A 25,107-nucleotide genomic window follows, 5' to 3' on the forward strand; every position below is an offset into this window, starting at 1 on the left:
TGGGAGATGGCTTTCTTGTGTAAAGTCTCAAAAATGACGATCGTCGCCCGGTTGACGACGGCGGAGGGGATCTCGACGACGGAATTGGTTCCTTCGACGTCGTCGACGTAACTTCTATCCCCTTTGGGGAGTTCCTTAGAATAAAAAGGAATTGCACCAACATGAAGGATTTTATGATACATGCAACCAAACTGACAGACCGTTTGCTGCTACGAGGTTATCCCACAAGATTGGTTCGCGAATCTATGAAAAGAGCCAAATATTATAACAGAGATGCTTTACTCAATCCAACTGAAAGAACCACTAATCAAAAATTAGTCTGTGTTCTAAACCACTCAACCTTAAACAACAAGATCAGACAAATAATAAACGAAAACTGGAAGATCTTAAATACGAATGAACACACTGAAGAACTAAGTAGACCCATAGTAGCATTCAGGCGGAATCCAAACCTGGGAGACAAATTAGTCCACAGTAGGTGGAAGAACCAAGTGACTACCCGTCAGCTTACCATAGATGGTAAACCACTTCCCAAAGGCAACCACAAATGTGGCAACTGCCATGCATGTGACCAAATCATCTTAGGAGACACATGGACATATGGCAAAAACTCTGGTCAGTTAAAAGAGATAAATTGCAAAACCTCCAACATAGTCTATCTTATAATGTGCCCCTGCAACATTGGCTATGTAGGAGAAACAGCAAGAGAACTGCGAACCAGATTTTCAGAACACAAATCAGCAGTGAGAACAGGAAAGGTGAATGCCCCTATGGTATCACACTACATACAATATGGCCACACTGAAAGGGATATGCGATGGCTCATTTTTTAACGCATTCATGCCGTCCCTGGTAGAGACCTAACCAGCTTAAGGAAGCAGTGTGAAACCTACTGGATCTACAATCTTGATACTATACGGCATGGCCACAATGAAGAAATATTGTGGATAGTGACTGCTTAGTGTTATCCGCCAATAGATACCACATGACACTATATGACATTGTTAGGAAATGTGGTCATTTCTAAATTAATTTGTTTAGCCTCTAATCTTATACATGATGTACATAATAACATCTATGACATCATCGGTTTTGAGATCGATAATTTCTTACGCGAGATTAGTTATGCATATTTGCATAGATCATGTGACATTTAATTATTTTTCTTTTCTTTTTATTTAAACAGAGGCAATCTCGCTGTATTTTTAGGGCTTGCATAAACTACATGGTGGCCATCTTGAGTTTATCAGTCCACCAGTTTGACTTCTTCCAGATAGTCCTACCTTTATATTTAACAAGAATCTCGCACGAAATAGTAGCAGTAGTCCTACTACTATGTTGTTAAAAAGTTGAAACTACGTACGCTAATTACCATCACATGGGATATAGCGTTTTCCAGACGTTGAAATCCCTTTATATACCACCTCGATGGTGCCGATTACTCGGTAGCGGTACGCAAACCGGAGGACCCCCCATGGACGAGTAGCTACATGCCGGAAAAGGTAGGACCTCTTAACAGACGGCCCATTGCAGTTTTGCATTACGCCTTAGCGGTTCCCCTTAGAAGCTTTATACTAAGCGCTAAACAAATAAATCGATGAACACAGATACAACTAAACTCCTAAGCCCGAGAAGCAAGCGTTTCTAATTTCGCCTTTAGTTTCCTTTTCCTAACTTTTCGTAAAGCAACATCTTTTTTAAAAACTATCGGCACTAATATGCATATGTAAGAAAGCATAGAGGATATCACCAACCGACTAGAGAGAAGTCCGCTTTCAAAACACTGCCTGTGTTTTAGATTTACAGTATAGACTTCGACCAGACATATAGCTTTACCTGTGGATAGTTAAAAATGGCAACAGATAGCCAAAGGAATACATCAGTTCTCTGATCTTCATTCAACTGTAATAGTGAATCGAATATATTACTATATATGAACTATCTCAGAGTATTTGGTCTTCACTAGTCCTAATAAGAAGCTTATGCCACTGTTAGAAATAAGCGATCTCAGATTGCACAGAAAAAACCTGGGTTTATTTTCACAGATCGTGATGTGAGACACCGATACCGGCAACCTATACAACAAGGCAAGGAAGTGCAGCTTGCCCCTGATTTATCTTTTTGTTCTTCCAACTGAAAGAAAAAAATATCAGGTAAAAACAAAGACTATGTATTTTTGCCTATTTAGACTGAAGTTCAGTAAGATAGAAGATTATATTGATAAACATTACTACATGTCCCTAGGTCGATCCATACGAAGCATCTAAATAAACAAGAAACACCCACAAGGAACAGGTTTTCCCACTGTATCCAGAAAATTAGGCATATGCAGGATCTACCCTTGACACAGGTAATACCCTTACAGGTTATACGCCTATATGTGCATTGTTGTTGGCTAACACAATGTCTCATGACCGCTAATGATTTTTTTGATGCAGAATTTATACGGATAATGTGAAACTGAGCCTTTCACCATATTAAAGAGCTGGGGATTGGTCTCTACCGCTAGTTTGAGTCAAAGGTAACTCCCTAAAACTTAGTTGTTAATATCTCCAATAGTAAATGGTTTAGTAAATCCAAATGCAAAATGATTTTTAAAACACATGGTATGGGGATGTTTCCAATCACTGTGTCTCCAACTTCACCTCTCTGGTTAAATATTTCAAAGCTTCACTTTACTTGTTTTTTGCCTGTATATCACACTTATAATGCACTAGTAGACAGTGGGTGTTCTCATCTCTCCCCTCGGGCTTTCTTACAGAATAGGTCCCAGTAATAGGTTTTACCTGTCCCTAAATACTTACAATTATGTCTGTTCAATAGTATGATCTGTTACAAGGATGCATCAAAAGAAATATAATTAATTTGCATTATGACATGTTCTTTTTTCAGAAACCCAAGAACCCCCTGGTTTTAGCATTTGGTGTATGTATTTGTTTGTTTAGTCTGTTTTGGCCCTGAAGAAGGTGAATTAAATATCGGCAATCACCGAAACGTACGTAGGCTGTACGCATCTGAGACCCCCATATTGAAAGTCATCTTTCGTATGTAAAGAGAAAGAAGCAAAGACTTGTAGTAAATGCATAAACCAAAAAGTGAATAGATATCAGGACTTATTTCTCATATTAACTTATAGGGGTCTCTCTAGAATAATTTATTGTATGTCTATTGTTTTTTGTTTGATATGTCCACACAGTTCTTTTAGACCAGGAAGCGAATGTAGTAGTATGCATGATGGAATGAATGGTATGAGGTTAAGATGAATTTTTTTAGGGTTCTTCTTCTGTTGTCTAATTATGTATTGCTTAGATTGATTTATAGAAAGTGGTGCTCAATTTTCTGTATGTAAATAAATTGTTATGTATTTATTACAAGAAAAAATAGAAAAAATGAAAAAAATGAAAAAATAAAAACAATATGTTTGAATAAATGTAATGTCTTCTTCATACATATAGCATCCTTTTTGAAATATATTGTGAAGATTATCACTGAAAAAAATATATAGGTCTGTTTAGAGGTACTTTTTTGCTTTGATACACTCAGGCATAGGCATCACCGTACTCGGTATTTCCAAAACAAGACCTAGACCGACCAGTCATAGAAAATTCAATATATCGGTGGTGCACCATCAACTGCAAAAACTTTTTACACGATACTCCTCTCTTTTAATTGTTGAGGTAGGAGGTACAACCAAAATATGCCATCATATGAAAACAACTGCCCAAACCCTTGAAGAACAATAAACAGTTGTGAGACAACAAATAACACACACTTATGTGCCTAAATAGATAAATAAAGAAGTTAGAAAAAGTGTGTGTGAGCGAGATGGCACCTCACGGGCGAACCACCAACGGGAACCTGGCAGGTACTCACCAGGATTGCCAATTAGTGATACTAGAACAGGGGTACAGGGTAAGACACTTGACTGCACTCTATCCAATATATCTTGGTCTAGTTATATCTGTGGGTGCCAAAAACCTGAGGCCACATACCCCTAGGCCTCCAAAGTCAATGCCAAAGGCACTGTGTACAATTCAACAAAAATGGTTCAGCACGCCATACAATATATAGTGACAGTATTAATGAGGTTAATAATATCAATAAGCCATGGAGTTTTCTTTTCTTGTTTTATTCCAAATCTTCACATACAAGTAGCCAACGCGTTTCGTCCGAAGGACTTCTTCAGGGCTACAACAAACAAATATACAAAAATATACATAGTATACAGTGCTATATTACAATTAAAAGCCTAATTTATTTATACAACCTATTTGAAAAAGGAAAGTCTTTAAGAATGTTGTTACATAATCTATACATAGAAATGGCTTACTGACAAAAGTTCAAAGTGATTCTCATTGAAGCAAGGAATACATATCATGATCTATTTTATAACAAGATCTAAAATGCAAAAACCTGGATGTTACTGCAATAGGTGATTCCTTTCAAAGGATTACAAGGTTGGGCAAACCATCGTAAAGAAATTGATGACAAAAGTGACAAATTTTTTCGTTGAAACCAAAAATACATATCATGATCTGAAAAAAGGTCTAAAGTGCAATGGGCTTAGTGGCTCTACGGTGGGTGACTCCTTACACAAAATTGAAAATTTAGGCAAGCCATTGTGAAAAGAAGGGTGGAACGGAAGGAGCAATCTTCTAACATTTTATAGTTAGACACATTGAGGACAAGGATTAGAGAAAGAAGGGTTTTATCTTACTGAAAAGTAATCAAAATTCTGTCTTGTGTTCTGGACTTTATCAATGAGAACCAGTCTCCAGCTACTTTGATGGAACCAGTCTCCAGGAACTTGGATGGAAAAGATCCTATTTATAAGCAAGGGATAGGGTATAAATCTCTCCTGCATAGTTTATTTATTTTTCCAGAGTTTATTAACCTGACATAACACATACCTTCATTTAGGATGGACTAGTCAAATCTCTGTGATAGATGTATTACAGTGGAAACGAAAATGGGGATGTCAGAATACACATCCGTGGGAGGTGATATCAATATTCACCCTGGTAAGGATAAAAATGAAAGCTGGGTTAGAAACCCAGAAAGGAAAATACCATCATACATGTCATATGAACGATGATGAGATATTTTATTAAATTCCAAGGCAAGACCTGGATGTGCGGGGCACGTGCATTTACTGTTTAGCATGTAAATCCATTAAGGTAAACATGCACACACACTAAACTAAGGATGTCAAGATCCTCATCCCTAGATCGTGATATCAATATTCACCCAGATAGGGGTAAGAATAAAAGTTGGTTTATAACCCCAGAGTAGGAAATGCTATCATGCATGCCATATGAACAATCATGAGTTTTTTTTTTAATAGATTCCATAGCAAGACCTAAATATACGGGGCACATGCTTTTGCTGTTTTAAAATATCAGTCCGTTATGCTGGACATACACACACACAAATTAGAGTGCTGATGCCTATCCCTAAATTCCACAAGATAACAGCGTTACTTAAGAATAGTGTACACAAGCAAAGGGATTAAAGTCTACGTCTAAACGCAGAGTGGCTAAAAGAGCCCTACAATCCAAAGAGCCTTAAACCAGTGTGCAAATGCCCTCCCCAGGTTTCACTTACTTAGATAAGCAGCATATCTCCGTTCTTCTCGGTCGTCGTCTCGAAAAAGTAGTTCGAAATTATCACCGAGCCGGGCCAGTTTAAATAGCCCGCAAACAAACTTCACCTGCTACTAATTATCAAACAGGTCGCGTTCAAGGATACTTGTGCAGCCGCCATCTTGGAGTGTGCACGTAGTGCGTAAAAGGTACAGAGATGAAGTAACATTTACAAGACACCCCTCCGATTTTAACGTATACCTAATCTTTAAATGAGGGATGTAATACATACGTATTTTGGGAAAATCTACTTTCTTTTTAGGTCGTCGATTATTAATTTAAAGTTCCGCATTCAAAAGGTGCGTAAAGGACTGGGATGCGGTACCCATTTAGACTCGCCAAAGAAACGGATACCTATTGATTTCTCGATATTACACACCTCGGTCAACAAGGTTACTGAGGTTTGGAAGCTAAAGTTAGACGTTTTCTGATGGGTAAAGACGGGCAACAATTATATCCGATTCGTCCTTTTGGCGCGCCATTTTGAGTCGGGAAACCACCAGGGCGATACATTAATGACAATATATCGACGTGGTTACTTCTTTGTGCCTATTTAGGTTTACAAAAAATAATTCTGCTCTAGTTTTATCTTATTATGGTTACGGGCATTATATATTTAAATGTCCCAATCCTTGGTGCCATTTTATACTGACTGGTAGGTTATTTACAAAGCATGTTTGGCATCAAAGAATGGCTCATTATTAAACCTCGTTCTGACACAGAGATTAGGAAACAATATTTGCTAGAACCAATGTCAAATACTCACCAGGATTGCCCTGATCTCATCATTGGCGCCATAAAGCTCTAAAGAAAGATAAGTGTCCACAAAACAAACAAAACAGTGTTTGTGAGGGAATGCAGTGTGTGGGACAAAACAAACAACCACAAAACGTGAGGACAAACACGTACGTAAAAGGCCACAAGCAACACGGAACTTATCTTTATTCTGTTTCTTTCGTGTTGGTCATGGGATATAAAAAGGTGAGGATGGCTAATCCCTATCTAGCCATACTCCACTTGCCGACATGTTTCATTGCCACTTCCATCTCAGGCAATTTCTTCAGGGCGTCACAAATTTTTGAGCCACTGCAGGAGTACACACATTGTATTCACAACTGAAAAACAAATACAAAAAAATATAAAAACGCACACATAGGGTTTGTCCTCCTGTTCATGTGTGGAAGCCAGCTTGTAAGAGGCTTCAGAGAGTGAGTATGTCACAGACCACATACAACATCCAGCTATTTACCCTCAAACGACCACCTGGGCTCATACCAGTCGCGAGGTCCAAACCAAAATTGGTTTCAAGGTGACTCCAGCTGTAAGTCACTCTTCTTTCCGCAATTTTGCTGTAAAAAATATATAGAGCAATATATGATTTCTAATCTCTATACATTTTTAAATGTGGGCCATCTCCAAAAATAGAGAACCCTAGCAACCCCATGTATTCTAACTCTGTGTCCATGTCGATTTATAGGGAAAAAGGGGGGGCAATTGGACAGTGCCATTAAAAGACTTGAGCAGACAACACCGGCATAGCGGACTCAAAGGTATAGATAATGTATAAAACCGAGTTTCTTAGAAACTGCGTTTCTTAGAAATGTCTATTACATGCACAGACCCAGTGCACGTCACCCTGAGCCATTAAGCAGAGTGTTTTTTGTTATTATAATGTCGAACACCCATATGCCCACTCAAAACAAATGTAATGTCCACAGATATCGCAAAGGTCATTTGGCCATAGTGCTATACAACATATGCGGCCACTTAATAAGATAAAGAAAGCCACATGCCCCTATCCGGACAGATATCCCCTACTCGGGCCCCTAGACTTCTGTCTCTGTCGAGCTGCCAAAACAGTCTGAATCTTACCGGTGATACGCGGGAAAGCAGCGTTCTCTCAGCACTCGCGAACACCGGATGCTCCTAACTCGGGCTAGAAATAGTCCCTACAAAATGCAAGCACTTGCGAACTATCGCGTGTGTACGGGTCCACCATCTTGCAACAGGTTGAGATCCACATAGAATGCAGAACACTCGCGAAATATCGCGTGACCACGGGTCTGCCATCTTAAGCAAGGCTAAGATCCATATACTTCAAAGGGGCCCACGAGATCGTGCAATAATCACCGTACTCGGGCCTGACCGCACCGACGGTGGATCCACTGGAGTCGACGGCCCTTCAGGTACTTCTTCCACCGGAGCCGGAGAATGTTCTAGAAATGGAGAAGGAATCGGCGCCAGCGACTGCACCGGTGAAGCCACGGGAGAAGTCGCTCTCTCTGGAGAAGGAGAAGAAGATACAAAGTCCTCATGATGTAGATGGACCTTCGAGGTCGACGTCTGAGCCTCTTCCTTATCTGAACGGTGTCGAGAGCCGTGCCTCTTCTTCTTTTTGTGCTTCTTGTGTTTTGAAGCATGACCCGACGTCGACTTCGAGCCCGACCTCGACCTGGATCTCGACCTCGATTTCCTTCCGCCCCTCTTTTCTTTCCGCATCTTGGCCATGAACAGCTTGGCTTCCCTTTCTTTCAGAGCCTTCGGGTTCATTTTGGTGCAGGAAGCGCAATCCTCGACGTCATGCTCCGATGACAAACACCATACGCAATCATCGTGAGGATTTGTTATGGACATGTGTCCACTGCACTCCCTGCATGGCTTGAATCCTAACTTTCTCAACGACATCTTCTGAAAAGAGAAACAGGAGAGAACAGGATACAAGCTAGAAAACACAAAGAAGCAATACAACCTCAGAGAGTCCCAAAAAACCGTTAGCATCAACGGCGCAGAAAAAAAGAGAACTGTAAAGACGGGTCAAAGACAAAGTCTACATTAAAAGCTGTTAAGGATGTTGCCCATTGTATCCATCTAGGATGGAGAGATTTAGTGTTCGGAACGCTAGCCTTTGTGACAGCCTCTAAGGCTGGCAAGGGAGTAACAACAATAATGGGCTTCCCTTGTGCAAGTGGACACTCCTTAAGATTAGCCATCTGCACTGCATTAAAATGTTTTCAGTGGAGGCAAAATACATTTCCACATTGGTATATAAATGTAATTTATATGACATCAGCAAGGTCTCATCTTCATTAAAAGTGATATAGGTGAATCAGATTGCACGGATGACGAGGTTCATGGTATTTATACATGTATGTAAGTGACGTGTGGCAATCAAGTCAGATTGTAAAGATCAGAGTGTATCTGTGTGTTCTAATATACAAGTGATTTAATGCGTTGGGCATAACCAGGTATTTATGTTCTCCCAATCTTTAATGTATTTGAAGGTTCCAATTGGGCACACTTCTCCAAAAATGGAGGGCAAGACTCTTATCCTCATGTGTAAGATCATATCCTAAGAAAAGGACACTTAGATTTGTGATATGCGATTTCTGAAAGTTGAACTTATAGCCCTATGCAGTGAATCCTAAAATGATGCTAACCACTCTGTATTAACTCATCGTCCGTCAGGTAGATGTCATCTACAAAAGACAATTAGTCCGGGTCAATATCATATAGAATTGACTATTCTTATAGCCCATAGGGAACCTTGCATATCTTCTTTAAAAGCCAAGCACTGAGAAGATTGTCCAATCTCTGCTTTCAGGGGCTAGATTGTGAATGAAAAAAACATTGCAAATGGCAAGATTGCTTTGTAAATTTTATGAACTATATAGTTATTTATTTCTGTACTGTGTGTATTTTGCATTACAAATGTGCATGTATGGCTGTTTAAATGTCTGTAGTCTAACAATATTCAATACAAATGATCTTGTTCAAAACTGGATAAAGAGGATTATTCATCTGAGAGATACTGGGTTCAATTACTCCCTAATACTCCAACTACTAGAGTATTTCTTTACTGGGTGCTTTAGCATCTCATTTAATGGGATATTGTAGTTGCAATTGCGGGCGGGACCATATGGGTATGATATGATAAGGAAAGTCCTTATCACAGCCAACATCACAGCAATAAAAAAACGGGGCTTGTACAAAAGCCCATTTTGCTGTACATGCTTGTTTGACCTTATCAGGGAAAAGAGGAGAAAATGAAGGAAGTATTACATCTTCACCCTGTGCGGATCTTTAAACAAAGAGTGGGAGCCAATCGACCTTTGCTAAAAGGATGACATGAGACAAAGCTAAATTCTCCCAGAAGAATTATTTATTGGTGCATTGTATGTCGCCCATAATTTGTATTTCTAAGTCATATAACCTATCTGGAGGAGTGGCGCGCCTATCTGGGGTTTCAACTGTAACAAAGTTATCAATTGCTTTCGCTGCCAGAAACTGGAGATTCTGGCACACTAATGTGACTTATGCCATGTTGTTGAGGCGTGTCACTGCCCAACTCCTGTTCAGGATGAGGGTTCTCCACGTCTGTGGCATATTTTGCTGTGATAGCTGCAACTTTCTTTTTAAGAAATTGGGGTTTAAATGGGGGAGATTTCTCCTCCTTCGTTATCTTTACATCAGACGAGCGTTGCAAGTCTCTTTTTGACGTCACATACTCTTTTGGTCTGCGCTCATATCGCCTCCCTCATACTGCTTTTCATATAAGTCCTGCAAGAAACGAGGAGAACATGTATCAGATACTTGTCTGGAGCCTTAATTTTAGTGCATTCATGAAAACTGTAGCGTCTCTCAGAGGGCTCCTGGGGTGGAGAACTTCGGCAAGGTCTACTTTTCAGAGTTAGTTTAGATTCATCCCATGGTTTTTTAACAAACTCACGGTTTTGCTGGACTTCCTTGTCCGTAATAGGCTTGCCTAGAGGTGGTTTAGCAGGTCCGATTCCCAAATGATTGCATCCTGAGGATATGTACACAATAATTTTAGTGGTGGCACAGCCAACAAAGTGCGTGAAACATATTGAGTCAAGCATCTATATAATATAGTGTAACCAATGTAAGATATAAAGCATGTGTTTGTACAAGATTAGGATTAGCTACATCAGGGTATGAAGTATATCCAGCTAGTGCTGGCTATATAAAGTGTACAGGTGTAGGTACATGTGGGAGGGTGCCAAGAAACCAAGTATTGGGTTCCCAGTGATATAGTGGTATTTCGATGAACGTATAAGCTTTGTATCGTGAAGGCGCAGGAGTAGTATATAGTATATGTATGAAATATGTTTGAACTAGCATCCACAGCTGGAAAATCGACCCAACAATAAAATACTTAAAAATGATAAGCATCACTTGCTTCTACCACAAAGGTAAAATCACCACCTGCATTTGTAAGTCCATCACGCGTTATATCTACATGGACAGCAAGTCTGGAACTAACAGCAATGACAACAGCGGGTGCAGCCATTAAACCCTTGTGCACTGGACGAATTTTAGCGCTGTGCATCGAAATGGAGAGTGGACGCAGTGTGGATGGCCGCCGGCCGTCGTTAGCACACGCCCACCGTGAAGTGTGACGGCCGGGGGCCATCCTGAGCACTGAAGGGGTTAATAAAACAGAAATGGAAACATAGTGCAACACAAAAATGTGTTATTCTTTTAAACTTTCAAGATTGAAAAAGCCAGAATTTGGCGCTTCCTAAAGACTTTGGAGGATTAATCCCCAAAACTATGGACGTCTCCAGTGGTAAGTGTAAGGGTTATTATGGACTTTTCACAAGCCCTACTCAGGAGACATGTGCAATAAGTACCAGACCAAGTGTTTGCAGCAATTCTGTGTAAAAAGAACTATGCCTTGGATCGCCATACCACATCAGTACCTATGAACCCAAATCTAAACTAGCTCATAGTGCTCTACCTGCCCTCCTAACCTTCCCAGAGTGACAGGTAAGTTAGCACCTCCAGAACACAACACACTAGTCCCCTCAGGGAACCATGAAAACAGATCAATACTATTTCGTTTTCTCACTCATGGATGTCCATTATAAACAAAACAAAGACACAAGAAGAGTGTACAATATTTATTGAAACTATTGTGCTCTATTATATAAACGACTGCGCTGCAACTAGACAACATATGCATGCCAGCAAAAGGAATAGCATCACAAGTAAACTATATACAAAGAGAAGCCTTACCACGTTTAATGATATATCTGCCTCAGTCTATCCACACAACGTAGACACCGTGATATATTACAGGTCTCTAGGGTTAGAACCAAAGCCCATAAGTGGTATTATTGTGTATCTTAGGTTGCATAAAACTGGCGCATTTGTCTCAGGACCTCTATTCTGCAAGAATTCCACTCTCTGTTTTCAAGTGGTACGTCTCGGTGTTTGAGATACAAACAGCAGATGTGAATTTATATTGTGTCTAAATGCCAAGCTGTGTTACTAATCGAGCACAGAACGAAAGGGTTAAGTATTGTTTGACCTTGGGGGCGTGGCCAACAGCATGGCCGGTTAGGAAGTGCCTCTCCGGAGCTCCCGGAGTGCTGCCACAAAATCCGGCGTAAATATGATCCCAGGGCACCCAAAATAAAAACAACGGGAGCAGTAATACCCCCGGAGGTAGAGGAACGGACTTGCCTGCACTGAAACGACCTCCCTCATCCAGTAATCGCCCAGAGACGAGTGCCGGCGTTCATACCCCTCCGGGCAAGATGGCAGACTCGACCTCAGAGCTCCGTCACTGAGCCGGAGACGCGTAGAAGAGACGGTATACTCTGATGTGGGCAGTCCTCGGCCCGGGGTAGCACCACAGGGGGCCCGCTAGCAAGAGCGGAGGCCTAGCTGAGGGGCTCGTCCCGCTCCGCAGCCCTGCTGCCTGACACCCGACAGACGGCTTGCGAGCACTGGACCCGGTGCGCTGTCCTGCGGGAGCGCCGCTTGCGATCCGGAGCGGCCCAGTGCAGACATCCCGCGGACTGGAGAGGCGGTGAGGCGAGACTGGCGGCAAGAGCCCGGCTAAGCGGCTCGAGACGCCCCGGACTCCGACTGCCCCGCACCAAGATGGCGGCCAATGGATGGAAGGCCCGATAAATAATCCAGTGAGCACTGTAGTATAGTCCCGGGAGAGCTCTGGACCAAGGCCGGTGTGGGGACGTGACCCGAGGGGAACGACGCTGCCGAAATACTGAGGCGGATCCCCCCCTACCCTGACCCGAGGGGAACGACGCTGCCGAAATACTGAGGCGGATCCCCCCCTACCCCCCCATGTGCTGATCGCCGCCTGGCCCCTTCCGGACTGACTGACGGCGGTGACAGGGAGATGCTGGTGAGCCGCTGAGGAGACCCAGACTGTGGATCCGAAGTCCCTTGAGGAGAGCAGCGGGAACACGCCGAGCAACGGACTGGGGAGGTGAGGAGTGGGGGGTCAGACGCCGACGGGGTGGCCCCCCCCCCATGCCCTCATAGCTACAGACCGCCTGCCATATGAACGCTATGGAGGACGGAGCGGCGGGGGAGTGACTGGACGACCTGGGGACCCCCAACCTGGTCCCTTGAGAAAGAGGCAGAAGGGCTCCTTGGACTGTGGCCTGCGCAGGGGGGGGGGGGGGGGGGGGGGGGGGAGGGCTTACAGAGAGGCTAACCCTTCTGGGGGTCTGGGGTGCCTTTCCCCTCGCTCTCGCCGTGGGAGGCCAGAAAAAGGGAGAAATCCGCCAGGAAAACACGACGATAATGATATTCCCGGACTACAGTCAGTAGGTACAGAGACAACGTCGCTCTTTCGACGCTGTGAAGGCGAAGCTGAGGACACTGAATCTCTCATACATGCTCCTCTTCCCTGCGAAACTGAAAGTGCTTTATAAGGACAAGTCTATCTTTTTCACGCATCCGGATGACGCTTGGCAGTGGCTCCAAGAACGCCCTATCATTAACAGCAGGGAGGCAGCCGGGCGAGAGGAACTGGATAGAGCAATACGGCAAAGTTCTCAGTGGGAATTGCCGAAGCCACAAAGGAGGAAGTCACGTAGGGTGAAGAAGCAAACTCCGGCGACACCGTACAGAGGTCATGACCCAGGTTGTGCGCGGAGAGGACGCTCGGAGTCACCAGGGACACACCCAGGAACGGGATCTAGGTTCAGCTGCCTCCGAAATGACATTCGGTCGGAAGGTGACGACGAGGCGGAGCTGGGAAGCCGCGCATCGGGGGAGAGGAGGAGGGGAGAACGCAGGATTCCGTCCATCTGCTGGCAGAGGCGATCCGCCATTTGGAGCAGGACGATTCGGGGCTGAACGGCGCTCCAGTGACTGAAACACAAGACTCACATTCATGAGTGGGAGTGCACCTGGTTCTTAATGATGGCAGCCCGGCATGGAGAAGCACGCAAGTTGATACTCCCTCTGGTTTACACGTTTTCTTGTGTCTTTTCTTTGTTGGTTTTTTGAAGGGAGGGATGAGTGGGTGGGCGACAGGCCTACTCCTGTGTTAGGATGCGACTGGATGGGGAGGGAGGTGGGGAGGGGGGAGGGAATGGGGAGCGCCAAGTTGATTCCAGTTGGGAAATGGGGGTGTGTGAATTGGGGGGGGGGACAATAATTGGGGAGAGGCAGCGAAACACTTTGAACCTCCACACCACATATACATGCCCGAGATTGACTCCAGATAGTCACCGCTTTTTCGAATTGCGAGTACCGTAGGCAATCCACAGGGGGGAGATAGGGGAGTAAGCGTCCTGACCTGGAACGTCAATGGTCTGGGCTCCAAGGTCAAGAGAGGTTTGGTGAATGCCTACATAAAAAATGTAGACCCGGATGTTACCTTCCTGCAGGAAACCCATCTCAAGGGTACACAGTGTGCCTTCATTGCTAGGGGTAGACAGAGTTCTGGCCCATGCGGGTTACACCTCCGACTCCAGAGGTGTGGCGATCATCATCAAAAAAATCTCCCCATTCTGCATCACACGCACCTGGATAGATACACAGGGGATGTATGCTGGGGTGCAGGGGACCTGGAATAGGCGCACGTACACGCTAATCTCGGTATACGCACCACCCAAATTGCAGGCACGAACGCTTACAGCGTTGGCGAATATCCTAATAGACACTGCAGACACGATACAAGTGGTGGGAGGCGACTTCAACGACGTATTGAGTATAGCACAGGACCGTTCCGGGGAGCCAAGTAGAGAAGGACTCCAGACCGTGCTATCACGACAGGGGGCTAATTTGGGACTCACGGATGTCTGGAGATGGCTACATCCGACACAACAGATCTTCTCATATTACTCAGGGGCCCACGGGGTGTTCTCGCGCCTGGACTATATTTTCATGTCCCGACAATACCTGAAGGTAGATGACATAGCAGAATATAAGGCAAGGGGTATATCGGACCACTCTCCGTTGTTAGTGAAGGTAGGGCGTACCCGGGGCACCGGGGGAGGCTCCTGGCGCCTAGCAGCCTGGGACCTGCAAAACGCAGCCATACTGCGAGGCATTCGCGCGGACATTAAGGTTTATATCGCCGAAAATGAAGGGTCGGTGGAGTCGAGTGTCACCTTCTGGGAAGCCCTGAAGCCGGTCTTGCGAGACAGGATACAGGGCAGACTGGGAGACCAAAGACGCAAACTCCAGGCTGAGGTCTCGGCCTTGGAACAGACTATCTTAGGGTGGTAGAGACTCTCAGAAAACTCCTTGACGCCCAGAGGCAATACCGAGAGTTGGTGATCAACGAGGTGAAGACCCAAGCCCTTGCCACCCTCCATCGTCTCTACGACGTGGGAGACAAGTCTGGCAAACTTCTAGCGTGGCTCAGTAAAAGGGAGCGTGCGACTCGTTGGGTGGATAGTATCCACGGAGCGGACGGGACACTTGTTAGTACTGACGCGGGGATAGCTGAAGCATTTGCGGACCATTATGAACAGTTTTACGCAGCTAGAGACCTGGTGACCTGCGAGGAAGTGCTACAGTACATGGAACAGATAGACATATCAGTGCTGTCCCCGGAGGCCAGGTCGGGCTTGGAGGCGGACATAACGACAGACGATATCAGGGAGGCCATCGCCAAGCTGAGGCCGGGCAAAACCCCGGGCCCGAATGGTTTCCCGGCTGAATTTTTCAAGTGCTCGGCGGACCTCTTAACACGACATCTTAAAGCCCTCTTTGTTGGCGCATACCAGGAAGGGGAGCTCCCCCCGGACTTAGTCATGGCGACGATTGTCCCGATCTATAAGGTGGGCAAGCTGCGGGAGGACTGCGCTTCCTACCGCCCTATCTCCCTCCTCAACACGGAGGTGAAATTATTAGCAACCATCTTGGCAACCCACCTTAGGCCGGTTATCCCAGACCTAATACACTTTGATCAATCGGGTTTCTTGCCGGACAGGGCGACTAAAATGAATCTCAGACGCACTCATAATTGGCTACAAGAAGTGCGGGGGCGAGATGAACCCCACAGGTTCCTTTCCTTGGACGCCGAAAAAGCTTTCGATGCGGTGCATTGGCCATTTCTTACTGCAGTACTTCACAGGTTTGGCTTTGGGCCAAACTTCGTGACATGGGTCCAACTCCTATACTCGGCCCGAAGGCGAGGGTACGGGTGAACCAGAGGCTCTCCCACGAGTTTCAGATCCAGAGAGGCACCCGCCAGGGTTGCCCCCTGTCCCCCCTCCTCTTTACACTCACCATAGAAATATTAGCAGCACAGATCCACCAAAATGAGGACATCTCTGGTTTCACAGGCACCGACACTAATCCGACTCAAGAAAAGATCTCACTATACGCAGATGACGTCTTGCTGTATATAACGAAACCAGATACCACCATCCCGGCGCTATTCCGAGAACTAGAACACTACGGGAGACAGGCGGGCCATAGAATTAATTGGCATATATCAATTTTATACGACCCGGAGGGACGGGACCGATGGGGTAGGCTACCAGAGAGACTGTTGACGACTGCGGACGGCTTCCAATACCTTGGGATATACATAACCCTGGACAGGACCATGTCGTTTCAAAGGAACTTTGGAGGGATCATGTTGAATGCAGTGGCGGATATGGACCGATGGAGACAGCTCCCGCTTACACTCCTGGGCAGAGCGGCCATGTATAAAATGATAACCTTACCAAAATTTCTCTACGCATTACAGAACGAATACTACCCACTCCCGACCGGGGTACTCGCTAAGATCCATGCCGACTTACGATCCTTTCTATGGCTAGGCAAACATCCCAGGGTGGCCCTACACCCACTCCAGACACCAGTACAGTGGGGGGATCTCATTACCTAACCTGGAGGCTTACTATTGGGCGGAACATCTGATACCCATTAAAGACTGGCTGCACGCCCCGGCGGACCACCCGGCGTATGCCCTAGAGAGAGTCAAAATGTCGCCACACAGCGTAATGTATTACCTTTATGGTGGCGTTAGAAGGGCCCCGCTCCTCCCGGCGACATCTCTCACACTTGCCGCATGGAATAAGGCCACTAAACGTATGGGGTGGGAAAAGAAGTCCACGCGACAGACCCCGTTGTGGCACTGCCGCTGGCTGGCTGAACTGAACAAACTACGCGGCTTTCAAAGGTGGGACGACATCGGCATCTCCACCATAGGAGATGTGATAGCCAAGGGAGAGCTGAAGTCTTTTCAGGCTCTTAGAACTGAGTTTGGCCTCCATAACACACAGCTTTTCAAATACATTCAACTAAGACACGCATGGCGAGCCCAAAACATCACGCTGACCGACATCTCAGAATACGCACCGTTGGAGGGACGGCTTCTCCAGGAGCAGATACCGGGGCAGGCGGTTTCCTTAACCTACAAAACCTTGACAAACAATATGCTGGGTGATCTGGGAAAACTTAGAGAGCGGTGGGAGGCAGAGGTGGGTGCGATGGAGGACCTGGATTGGGAAATAGTGCTGATGCATCCCCGGGAGGTGGCGATCAAGTCGAGACTGTGTCTTATTCAGTTTAATGTGCTACATAGGACCTACTATGATAGACTGCGACTTAGTAAAATGGGGAAGTGGATGACCCGCTGTGTCTTAGATGCCACCAATGTGATGGGGATTTTACCACACGATCTGGGCATGTGATGTAATCCAAGCTTATTGGACTCAGGTCTTCAGGGAGCTGGAGGACGTTTTGGGGGCTCCGATTCCTCGGGACCCCAAGTTGGCTTTGCTAGGTATGACCACGGAGGTGGATCTGACACGCCCACTCACTATTTTCCTCGTCCTGGCCCTGGTGGTAGCAAAAAGGGACATTGCTAAGTATTGGGGGGCACCGGAACCTCCGGGACTGGAAGAATGGCGAAGGGGACTGGACCTGTACATGGCAGCCGAGAGAGTGACTTACAAAGCGAGGGGATGCCCCAAGAAATTTCGAAAAGTTTGGTCCAAGTGGCGACACCACCACGGGTTGGATGGAGGGATGTAGGGTAGGGGGGTTTAGGGGAGGCCCGCGGGGAGAATCTCGAAGGGGATGGTATGGACGAGGTGCAACAAGACGACCGAGATGGGTGCCACAGGGCACCGGATATTCGAATTTCCGAACTGTGAAGGAATCTTTGGACTTTATGGGGGTGGGGGGCGGGGGGGAGAGAAGTGAAACTGCTGCTCTTCTTGCCTATAATGTTGAGTTTCAAAAATGCAAATACAAATAATTTAGACTGGAGGCTCCAGGAAATGGGGGGCGGGGGGATGGGTAGGTGGAGGGGGGAGGGAAGGTTACGGACTTGAGTAATTTTGGTCAATCCTGCATGACTGGTGCATACTATGATGTGCTGCATAATGATGTTCAACAAATTGATGCTCCTCCGCACATAGTCTACGAATGTACTTATCTTTCTTTTTCTGTACCTCTTAAGAAATGAGACTTGTTCAGTTATCAGCATTTAACCTGTTGGGATATGTTAGGGGTGAAAAATGAAAATGGACTGTATGTCGTATGCAACGGAAATGATATGTTGTAAATTATAATATGCAGCGGCAAATAAAGTAAAAAAAAAAAAAGTATTGTTTGACCTTGTAAAAAATGTTCAGACAGAGTCACAGAGAGAAATAACAATAACAAAAACACGTGCAGTGTTGTGCTAAATATCGTGGCACAAAAATATGCGTGCTGAATGTAACAAGTGCAAAGCAGCCTACAACTGTGAGTTAGGCTAAAATAAGGGAGAGCTAATGGGCCCTCAAGGGAACTCTTGACACCGCCTGCTCAAACTAGGGAGACCAAGAGACTGTCCAATTCTCTGACGTTTGTTTCCAGTATAAGGTACAGTGTGTTTTTTTTATCGCATAGAGGAATCTAGGTAGGAGAACCATTTTTGAGGTGCCACCCTTCCCATTATCGAGAGGTCAAGGGCATTCCAAAAGACAATGGAGATCCGCAGACCCCTCACAACTCTTCGTATAGTTAACAGATAGTATTGAGTTGCTCACCAAGACACCCACATGCCTAGGTATCGGAATATTTGTCGCTCCCATGGGATCCTAACCTCAGGAAAGGGGGCATAGGGCTCACCCCTCAGATTCACGTAGGAGTAGAGCACAATTTTTTGTTTATGAACGCTCAGTCCAGACACCCCCTCGAAGACTGCTATTTCCTGGAAAAAGACTGGGAACAACTACTCAGGCAGGGTCAAATATACCAGAGTGTCTTTTGCGTACATAGAGACAACATGGGTCATGTCTCCCACCTAAATTCCCCAGGGTTGCAGTATACAATATAATCATATAGCCTAGGGCTCCATTGCCAGGGCAAAGAAAATGGAGACAGAGGACATCCGTGTCTTGTGTCCCTTTCCATGGTCCATAGTGAAGAAAGTCTGCCACCCAAGCCGAGCCCTGCTATGGGGTCTTTGTAGAGAGTTGTATCCATTTTAAAAAAATTGCGCCAAATCCCATTTTAATCAAGACCTCAAACATGTATGCACAGCTGGGGGAAACAAAAGCCTTCTCAATTTCAAGAGCCACAAGGCTCCCTAATTGCTCGTCTCTCATGCATGCCAGGACATGTCGAAGGTGCCATAGGTTCATCATGGTGTTATGTCCTGGAATAAACCCAAATTTTGTATTTTGTTTTAAACTTTAATTTATTGTAATTTTACAACAGTGCATAAACACTAGGATTATCAAGCAATAAGGACAAAGACTAGAAGTAAGCATAGGTGGTCATCATGCCCAGGTAGGGGAAAGATGGGTCGACTATTTGCCATACCTGGTTAGCTCTATTATCTCGAGGGAGGCCTAGACTCGATGTAGTAAATACCTGTAATTCGGGTTTTTCTACTTTGAAATAAGGTATAACAGACGGTGCGGTATTTAAGACATTGAAATTGCTCTTTTCCACGTTTTGCCCCTGGATCAATGTCGCTAGGTCTGACCTACAGGAAGACAATAAATAAAAGTTTTACCTGATCGAAATGGGTTTGCAGATTTGGAAGGCACGCTTAATAAAAAGGGGTTGTCACTCAATAGAAAAAAAAATACCACAAAGCTCTAATGCAGACGAAGACTTATAAAACAGCTACAACTATGTAACTACAAAGGAAGAGGCTTAAAACTAAAAGTACAGATGGGGGGGCCGTTTGCCACTAAGTGCCAAGCACTGAAAAGCGATCGCCAGAGTTCAGTACAGATGAAATGCTGGCAGCGCAATGCACATATTATAATACAGTGTCACTATCAGTAGTCAGAGGTACTGTAAGCTGAAGGGACATTGCCATTATGGCCTTTGAGTTTATTAAAACGCTATCTCTCACTCAGTATCAACAGGCTTTAATGCAAGGACTCTCCCTCAGTATAAACCGGCTTCAATCCAAGGGACAGCATTCTGCCCTTTCACACCAAGCCCATTGGCACGCAAAGTGTGGCTGTGTACGGTTCTCGCTTTTAAGATAAAAGGTCCTTAAAAATCTTAAAAAGTTCAAGTACCCCTTTCATACCAGCAAAATGTAGTAACAGGTTATGAAGCATGCTGCACCTGCCTGAAATAAGCGATAAAAACAGTTCAGACGGTGGCAGGAAGACTATGGGAAACAGTTGAGCAAGAATTGCAAAAGCCAGTAGGTCCTAAAAATGGCAGCCAGTCTTTCATTCTGTCATCGGGTGAGTCGTGGAACCTTATTGGGTGAAAAGCATTGGCGAAAAAGCAAATGTTTCTAGTTGAGGAAGGCACATACTGCCACAGTAGCTCGGGCACTGAACTTGAAAATTCGCATCAAATTAGGGAGCAGGTACGAAGCATGATGCATAGCGTTATATTTCTAAGGAAGGACACATAATTTTACACTGGAACCACTGGCAGTAGTGTAGTCGGAGCTTGCAACGCTAATCAGAGCGCTTGCCCTAAGAATAAAGGATTGCCATTAATGAACCAGAAATACAATTAAGGCCTCTACCCAATCCGTAATATGGCACTGCAACCAGACAGAATTAGCTGAGAGGACCGGACAGAATTAGCTGAGAGGACGCGGGCAGATTAGATGCTAAAAGTATAAGTAGTATGCTTTGACTAAATGGCTGCGGATAAGAATTATTTGTCCTATTCATATATTTCCCTATAACTAAAATGGGAAACCTCAGAATAAAAGGACGCAATCTCACAAGCTGTGCGTTAACGCAAAATCCTTATTCATGGATAGCGAGGTTTGATAAAGTGGAAGCAGGAACTGGAGAACACAAAAGTAACTATACTCCGAAAACAGAGAAAACATGGGTGGACATTACAGACAGGTCAGCCCGTATATTGTCGACAGGGAAGGCTAGCAGCCCTCCCCCCCCCCCCCCCCCACCTCCTCGCGCACAAAGCCAGAGCTTCCATAGCACTCAGTGCCCAATCCGTAATACGAAGAAGGGCGGAGGACACCGCGACTCGGATGCGAGAACAAGACCGCATTTTAAGGATAACAAGTCAGTGACGGGTCGTGGTGAATTGGGTCAGGGAAGCTAGGCCTGTGGAAAGCATAGCTGTCAGCTTACAGTCTATGACACAGCAACAGATTGCTACAAATGGCGTAAAGTAATGTGCTACCAAATAATAAGCCAGGCTGTTAAAAGATTAAAGTAATACTAATGCTCAGTTACAAAAGGCTTTTCCACCAAAAAGGGGGGGCAGGAGTGGTTGCCCCAGGGCAGGACCGTACCCCCCCACCCCCAATCGCGGTGGCGAGCTGACGAGACAAAGGGGGGGGATAGATAAAGGGCAACAGGCCCAGAAGGGTGTATACACCCCCTTCCTCGCAGGATAGAAGTGGAAGGAATGCAAGACATGTAGGAGAGAAAGGAATTACTGAAGGCAGAGGGAAGGCTCCTACCACAAAGGTCATTGGGATGACACACGGCAGGGGCACGGAGGGAGCCATGGGCGGCCTACCATCATGGGAAAAGTAGAGGCGATGCTCATGCAGGCCCCTCGGGAAGCCTCATGGAGGGAGTCAAATGGAAGGAGACAGCCTCATGAAAGATAGAGAGAGTAGATGCTCAAGCCGGGCCAACCTGTGGGGCACGATGGTCTTGGTAGGGTGCAAATAAGGAAGAACAGGACGTAGTTGGGGGGAGCCGCAGGGAGACGGAAGCCTCCCAGACTTCATGGCGAAGAACTACAATGATATCGGTTGGTACGGCGGCACACCGGAGGGTGGTGTGCCAGAGAATAGGTCCACTCACCTTCAGATGCCTCACGGCTGGGTGAGTTGGCCTAAGGACAGGTGTGTAGGACCACTCCCCTCTGGGATACCTCAAGGCTGGGAAGTTGGCCTACCAAAGATGGGGGGGTAGAAAAGGAGACGGCGCTTGCAGTCCAGCCCCCACCGGAAGGCAGGGCACAACAATTCAGACAAGATAGCGTGGTGGCCTAACTCCAGGACAGAAGCTACTCCCTCCCCACGCAAAGTGAGCGCAAAACCAACCTACCAAAGTAAACGACCCGGAAAGGCCAAGAGACAATAACAAGGAAGTTTGTCATGACATAACATGCAAAATATGCAAAGTATATACATGTTTCTTTATATTCCTAATAAACTGCGGCCAACAAATGACCACCACAAAACAAACATGTACGTTGGCTTTTCTTGTTCTGAAAAGGAATACAGTATGTGCGAATGTGGTATACATGTGGGAGTGGGGCAGAGTGCGGGGGTTATTGATTTGTGGAAATCTGCTATTAGCACAAACATGAGTTATCTTACTTCCCATGTGTATTTGCCCACAGAATTGTGACTGTGCTGCACATGAGCTACTTAGCAGAAATGTATGGTCTCAGCATGAATGCACGGAATTTTAACATGGACTCACAAAGTTTATGCAAGGTGCTTTCACCGCCAGCGCAGCCATGAAACCTAAATAGTACGGACACTGTAGAGAGGACAGTGGTTAAAATGATTGTGCAATGTGGTACTGGTAAACATTTTTATATGAAACTGCAACTGAGGGTTGTTTCCAACTGTTAAGAACATGCTAAAATAAGATTTTAAAACAAAGACATAGCCAAATAATCTTTGTGAGCGTACAAACAGAAACGTAAGCCAGAAGCATCTAAACTGCACATAATAGACGGGTGAGTCTGGTCAGGTAATTACTTGAGCTGCTTTTCCATTACCACATTTTCTAATGTATTCCTCAGTAGAGATAATACCACAAGTTAATAATGTGAAAAAATATAACCTTTGGTTCTGGATGTAACTGTGATACGAGAAAAAATATATCGGAGTAACTAGCTCATGATGTATGAACTCACACAGATTTATAGTGAGTCTCACCTCATATGTTGGCATACATTTCTTTAAAAACATTATTTGCTTAAACACGTACTAACCCTTTAGATATTCCAGCTCTGTCATTTACTATCTTCACTTCCCTCACGTTCCCATACTGCGCAAAAAATGTCCTGAGATCATTTTCATTAGTCTAGTAAAATAAAAAGAAGGAAAGAATAGTTACTGTAAATATGTTTTGAGCAACATCAATTATAGACAAACACACAAATATATATATATATATATATATATATATATATATATATATATATAATATATGTATATATTTATATTCATTGAAAAAAACATAGGTTTCAGGGGTGTTATAGTTAGCCGGACATTTCACTCATACAAAACCAATGAAATTCCTCCGTTATAGTTAGATGTACTAACTAACTCGCACGCCCGCAATCCACTGCTGATGATGTCACATATTACATGATTCAGGATATGGTCAGTGACATCACTGATGATATCTCAAATGACATCACTGATGACATCATCCACGTGACAATCAGATACACCTCATCATACACTATTATAGCCTTTCATCATTCACTGTAAAATACAGAGTACCATATTTGAATCCATTGACACAGCAATACAACACTCAGTGATTCCTAGATCTACACATACATCTAATCACTTACCTATAGATTCACTCATACATGTTGTCAATGATCAATAGAACACTATGAAATATACTTATACACTTATATTGACATTACACACCAGAACACATCCTATTCACTTAAGCAGTCATCCTACTTACTTATGCATACAATGGATCATACTTATATTTACTCAGCTACACACTTATACAAACACCACTTAATTTATTCATATAGATAGTAACTCATATTTAGTGTGTTATAAAATCACTATTACAAGAATACACTTATCCATACAGTCACTCATATAATCACTGAGTCTTATGTATATACAACAAATGTCACATACACTGCCTTTTAATTTTCTAGTTTGTTGGACATGTACCATTGAGATATATATTTGCTCATCACCACACCCATAAAGATATTCAGTCATCCAAACAACTGTTATAACATGTAGTCTTAACCTCATATACCCACTGAATCAACTATTCACACATATTTGGGCAGTCACACACCCCCTACCGGAGCACACACAGATTCACTCCACCATACAAATATTCAGTTAACTAATCAATAACTAATATAGACTTTCACGTAGCTAGTAACCAACAGGTACAGCAGTTTACACAACAACTGACAAAGTAATACAGATATTCACACAGTTTAGTCACTATCCAATATATTTAGTGAGACACTATAAATTAGTCAAGTAAACAGTCAATCACACTGCTACTAAATCCTCCCTCAAGATAGGTATATATTCACGGATTCCTAAATGCAGATTGCTATATATATAATATATATTTAAATAACAAACCAAACCACATTCACTGGATGATGTCATCAGTTATGTCATCTGTGATGTAACTGACCATGTCATGAATGATGTAATATGTGACATCATCAGCAGTGGATTACGGGCGCACAAGTTACAGTTAGTACAACTAACTATAATGGAGGAATTTCAATGGTTTTGTACGAGTGAAATGTCCAGCTAACTATAACACCTCTGAAACTTATGACTAACACACACCATTAAGTAACATGGTATTCACAGCAGATCTGGGTGTCAGCCTGCCCGTATGACAACCCACTGGGCACACATTCACGACACATGTTGGGACATGGTCATGCGATAGACACCGTGGGCCAATTTCCTCAGACGCCATTCCTTACACCGCTACTGACCCAGAGCTCTGTGGAGATGGAAAGCACTCTTGAATACACAGTATCGAGAGGAAATCTTATA

At 44.4% G+C, this 25,107-nt stretch overlaps 1 protein-coding gene across 1 annotated transcript in view; it reads right to left on the reverse strand.

Moving 5' to 3' along the window:
* The window catches only part of BOLL (boule RNA binding protein), a 927,996-nt gene that overhangs the window by 751,132 nt on the left and 151,757 nt on the right, over positions 1–25,107 (reverse strand). The window contains exon 3 of the mRNA XM_086955429.1: positions 23,304–23,395. Coding sequence (XP_086811555.1) covers positions 23,304–23,395 — 92 coding nt within the window. The remainder of the gene's footprint in view (positions 1–23,303; positions 23,396–25,107) is intronic.

The sequence above is a fragment of the Lissotriton vulgaris genome, chromosome 2_1, assembly GCF_964263255.1.
Source record: "Lissotriton vulgaris chromosome 2_1, aLisVul1.2, whole genome shotgun sequence".
Taxonomy (NCBI): Eukaryota; Metazoa; Chordata; class Amphibia; order Caudata; family Salamandridae; genus Lissotriton; species Lissotriton vulgaris.